The 5,508-nt window shown below is 36.7% G+C and overlaps 1 protein-coding gene across 3 annotated transcripts; it reads right to left on the bottom strand.

Annotated features, from left to right (window-relative positions):
- Positions 1-751: 751 nt before the first annotated feature.
- LOC144984599 (uncharacterized) lies at positions 752-3,768 on the bottom strand. Of its 3 annotated transcripts, XM_078933599.1 has the most exons (4): positions 3,530-3,768; positions 2,785-2,876; positions 2,559-2,655; positions 752-1,037 (listed from the first exon to the last, which is right to left on the bottom strand). In XM_078933599.1, the coding sequence occupies exons 1-4, from the start codon at positions 3,687-3,689 to the stop codon at positions 886-888; spliced, it is 501 nt and encodes a 166-aa protein (XP_078789725.1). In that variant the 5' UTR covers positions 3,690-3,768; the 3' UTR covers positions 752-885. The 3 variants fall into 3 exon arrangements, 2 of the variants coding, with proteins under 2 accessions (XP_078789725.1, XP_078789728.1); XM_078933602.1 differs by lacking the exon at positions 2,559-2,655; XR_013648399.1 differs by lacking the exons at positions 752-1,037; positions 2,559-2,655 and having other exon boundaries at positions 2,812-2,975; positions 3,530-3,705.
- Positions 3,769-5,508: the final 1,740 nt, after the last annotated feature.

Below are 5,508 nucleotides of genomic sequence, written 5' to 3'. Positions count from 1 at the left end.
AAAAAATTAATATTTATAATAAAAGATGTTCATGCTCTCACCTATTTTAATTACATGTATTTAATCACTTTTGAGCATTTTGTCATTTTGTAATTTCCTTAACAAAAATAAATTAAATGTATTTGTAATTAAATACTTAACATACTTTTCAAAACATGATTACTGTGTTGTGTTGAAAGGTAGCATAAATATATTAAGACTGATTTTTAATTTCTTTATCTTCACATGTGCTCTGGATGAGGCTTTGGATTACATCCATGACTTAGAAGCCAAGTTCCTTTGCTGGACCCAGGAGACGATGTCATGGCGGACAAAAGTTCCTCGTTCAAGACCTCCTTACTGACATTGGATCTAAGATCATCATTCCACCTTTTAAGCTTTCAGCTCAATTCAGCAAGGAGGAAAATGAACAAATCCAAGCCATCACCCGCCTCAGAATTATGGTGGAAAGAGTGATCGGTAGGATAAAGTCCTTCCACATCAGGAACTCTCTGTGCCGCTCACACTGATGGGCGGTGTGAATCAGATCTGGCTTAACCGCCGTGTTTTGGCAAATTATCAAGGACTTCTTTGTTTTGAAGAGTGAATTAATGTTTGGTATGTAAATAATGTATAATGTTCAAATAGTATGGAAAAATTTAGTGTTTCCACATATTCTTAAAATCTAATTAAATATAAATGTTATATTCGTAATATTTTTCTGTTGAAATGTGACTGACTACACAAAAAATTAGAGGAACAAATAAAACAATTTTGGTCAAAATTGTGCCTCATTTAATTTTTTGGTATGCAAATAACATCAAACATTTACAATAAAAAATAACATTACAGATCAACAGTAAGACAGAAGGCTGAACTGATTGTTAAAGACAAGATAAGTGTAATTTAAGGTATGCATTCATGCATTTGCCACAATATATATCCAAGTTCTCTTTCATTCCATCTCAGAAACCCATCCAACACAGCCATGAGAGGTTGGGGCTGCACCTGGCATAATCTGCTTCCAGATGCCATCAGATATGGATCTGGCTGTGGTCCTACACAAGAGAAACACAACACACAAAAGTTAGACATAAACTGTCAACCAGGACAAAACTGAAGTTTTAATCATCGGTTCTGAAGACAAGAGAGAGATGATTTTACCACATCTTCATAATTTTAAACCTTCTCCATGTGTGAGAAACCTGGGCGTACTTTTTGACTCTGAGCTAAATTTTATCCCACACATTAAAAATGTCGTTAAGACAGGATTTTATCATCTCAAAAACATTGCCAGAGTCGCCCGTTCCTCTCTCTTGCCAGCACAGAGGTACTAATGCATGCTTTTATTTTCAGTCGTTTAGATTATTGTAATGCCCTGCTCTCTGGTTTACCCAAAAAGTCTCTTTCAAACTTACAACTTCTACAGAACTCAGCCGCACGAGTTCTGACGAGGACCAGAGGGCGGGAACACATTACACCGGTTTTAAAATCGCTGCATTGGCTCCCTGTGCGTTTCAGGATTGATTTTAAAGTTCTTTTAATGGTTTATAAATGTTTTTATGGTCTTGGGCCTTCTTATTTAAATGATATTCTTTTAAAATATGAGCCCTCGCGGACCCTGAGGTCCTCCGGTGCTGGCCTCTTAGTTGTTCCCAAGGTGAGGACCAAAACTTATGGTGAGGCTTCGTTCTGCCATTATGGTCCTGGCCTGTGGAACGGCCTGCCGGAGAACCTCAGGGCCGCAGAGACAGTAGAGGTTTGTAAGAAGAGGCTCAAGACTCACCTTTTTAATTTAGCTTTTAGTTGATTTTAACTGCTAATTTATTCTATTAGTTTTAATATATGCTATTTTATGTATTTATTTTAATTTTATGCATCTTATTCTCAATTTTATGTATTTTTTTTTCTTCTTTTTTATGTTTTTAATTTTAGCATCTTATGATTTTAGCCCCAGTGTTTCTTGAGGGGATCTTTTCCTCCAGGGATTGCCGGCTTGGTCAGCGGTTGTTGCTGCAGTTGTTGCCCTTGCTGGGGCGGCTGGGGTCTAATTTTACAGCTTTTGGGTGTGAGGGGGACCCCGGTGTTGTCCCGGTCTGGGTGGGCGCTGTGGCGATGTTCCGGTGGCCGGGCTGGCTCCTGGTATGAAAGGATTCCCAGATACTGTTTCCTCACAGCAGAGCCAAGCCATGCTTGTTTGTTTGTTTATTTATTTATTTATTTATTTATTTATTTATTTATTTATTTATTCTTTTACAGTTACATAGTCATATTTCATTGTACGTGGGAGCCATGGGTCATGTGCTTTAATGGAGGGGAGTGGGAAGGGTGAAGGGTGGGTTGGGGTTTTTATTGTAATGTTGTGTTTTACTGTTTTTAGTGTTAAAGCGCTTCGAGCTGCAATAAAGTGCATGAGAAGCGCTATTTTATAAATAAAGTTTGATTTGATTTGATTTGATAAGTGCATAACTACATTTCAATTTAATTCATTATATCTGCTGTAACCATAATTTGGTTAGTCATAAGATTAGAAAAAAAACAAACTTAACTTGCTCACAAAGCAACAAAAAGTGAATCACCTGTAAATGCCTTGTACAGTGTGGACCTCTGACCGTCCCTGCCAACTGTTTTGGGCTTTTGCACCACCAGCTCACTAACCGGTTCAGGATGGATTCCCTTATAAGTAAAAGGCAAAAAGCAATTACAGTCTGTAGTCACTACTTGGGGTGTTTTTATAATAATTTAGAGTTGTTCTGGATACACATCCGTTCTTAAAAAATAATGACAATATGATCACAAACCCACCTGTGCTCTTGGTCTGTGCCATCTTTGCAAGCCACTCGTGCAGGCCGGGGGGGTGGAGCAGCCTGCAGACCCAGCTGTGAATAATGTGCGCTCTGGAACAGGATGGCAACTATGTGATTGCAAAATCCTTTAGCAGCCACACAACTGCAGAAGAAAGCTTTCAGGTTGGCACATTCTGCATCCAGTGATATCTAGACACAATAAATTAAATAGGTTGAAATTAAGACATACTTATGTTGGTACATCAATGTAAAATGAAACTATAACTTTCAGTAGGGTGACCAGATTTGAGTTTGTAAAAAAGAGGAGTGAAGTGAGTTTGTGAGATATTTCATCGAGAGTAATTGGTGTTCAGAGCTGCATAAATGAAGCAAATATAATTACATTTCATCTATGTTCAATGTTATTTTATTATATAAGTATCAAAAGAGAGGACATGTCCAGGAAAAGAGGACTTCTGCTCACCATACTTTCAGAAAAATAATACTAGTAAGTGAAGAAAGTGCCGCAACCGCAGCAAAAAGAATGAAGACGCATTTGGGCAACTTAACATTTCTTATTTACAGCTTCACCAAATTTTTGGGTGTTATGTTAATCTCATGCCTTTTCACTTAAACATACACACAACATATTCACTGCGATGTGTTATGCCTTATATTACAAATTAATAACACCAGGATTTACAGTTGACGTAAACAAAGAGTTAGCGGTGATGCGGCTATGGCTAAAGCTAGCTGAAGCTTACCTTGGTAATGGTGGATAAACTCTTCGTGGACGAATTTATATCCCTTGTCCAATTTGTTTCCTTTAGTGGACGAATGCATCTTCACACTATTCATCACATCGGTGCTGGTGAACTTCGGAACACAACTCAGGCTCTTCGAAAACACTCTAGGCTCTGCCATTCCTCCGCAAGCGAAGCACAAACCGGAACTAGGTTTACACGTTGATGACGTACTTCCGGTTTTTGCGAAAAAGGTCTATAGGAGCAATGTGTTTTTCTAAGAGAAGTGATGATGCTTATCGCAATGCTAGCACTTTCGCCATATCAGCATAGCTAGCATAAATAGCAATAGCATTTTAGTTAATGTGTTCTGAGGGAGTGGATGATATTTATTGTAATGCTAGCACTTTAAGCCCTATTAGTATAGCTAGCATAAATAGCAATAGCATTTTAGTTAATGTGTTCTGAGAGTGGATGATGTTTAACGCTATGCTAGCACTTTAGGCCATATTTATATAGCTAGCATAGTTAGCATGATCAGCATAGCCAGCATAGTTAAAATCATTAACAATTAAAGCAATGTGTTTTTCTAAGAGGGGTGATGATGCTTAATGCTAAGCTAGCACTTTTGGCCACATTAACATATCAAGCACAGTTAGCATATTATGCATTTGGAGCAATGTGTTTTTCTGAGAAAGTTGATCATAATCATCGCAAAGAACAAAACGTGCTTTTGAGAGCATTTTGTGCTTAAAAATCATTTTGTGAGTCAAACGTGCCAAAAGTGTTAAAAAAGTATGTTTCTTACTGTTTGGACTTTCAAACTTACAATGTGACCATGGATGACACTTGTTTTAAACCACAAATGACAAAACGGGCTTTTGAGAGCGCTTTGTGCTTAAAAATTATTTTGTGAGTCAAAAGTGTGAAAAAAGCATGTTTATGACTGTCAAACATACACTTTGTCAACGAATAACACTTTATTTGGATTAAAAATGACAAAACGTGCTGTTTAGAGTGCTTTGTGCTTTAAAATCATTTTGTGAGTCAAACGTGCCAAAAGTGTTAAAAAAGTATATTTCTGACTGTTTGGACTTTCAAACTTAAAAATGTGACCATGGATGACACTTGTTTTAAACCACAAATGACAAAACGTGCTTTTGAGAGCGCTTGGTGCATAACAATCATTTTGTGAGTCAAAAGTGTGAAAAAAGCATGTTTATGACTATTAAACATACAATTTGTCAAAGAATAACACTTTATTTGAATTAAAAATGACAAAACGTGCTGTTTAGAGAGCACTCTAAACAGCACTGCTTAAAAATCATTTTGTGAGTCAAACGTGCCAAAAGTGTTAAAAAAGTATATTTCTGACTGTTTGGACTTTCAAACTTACAATGTGACCGTGGATGACACTTGTTTTAAACCACAAATGACAAAACGTGCTTTTGAGAGCGCTTGGTGCTTAAAAATCATTTTGTGAGTCAAATGTGCCAAAAGTGTTAAAAAAGTATATTTCTGACTGTTTGGACTTTCAAACTTACAATGTGACCATGGATGACACTTGCTTTAAACCACAAATGACAAAACGTGCTTTTGAGAGCGCTTTGTGCTTAAAAATCATTTTGTGAGTCAAACGTGCCAAAAGTGTTAAAAAGTATGTTTCTGACTGTTTGGACTTTCAAACTTAAAATGTGACCATGGATGACACTTGTTTTAAACCACAAATGACAAAACGTGCTTTTGAGAGCGCTTGGTGTTAAAAATCATTTTGTGAGTCAAACGTGCCAAAAGTGTTAAAAAAGTATATTTCTGACTGTTTGGACTTTCAAACTTACAATGTGACCATGGATGACACTTGTTTTAAACCACAAATGACAAAACGTGCTTTTGAGAGCGCTTTTTGCTTAAAAATAATTTTGTGAGTCAAAAGTGTGAAAAAGCATGTTAATGACTATTAAACATACACTATGTGAACGAAAAACACTTTATTTGAATTA

The sequence above is a fragment of the Oryzias latipes genome, chromosome 2 (genome assembly GCF_053564925.1).
Source record: "Oryzias latipes strain Hd-rR chromosome 2, Olatipes_Hd-rR_3.1".
NCBI classification, from domain to species: Eukaryota; Metazoa; Chordata; class Actinopteri; order Beloniformes; family Adrianichthyidae; genus Oryzias; species Oryzias latipes.
This window is presented reverse-complemented; position numbering and strand designations above follow the sequence as displayed.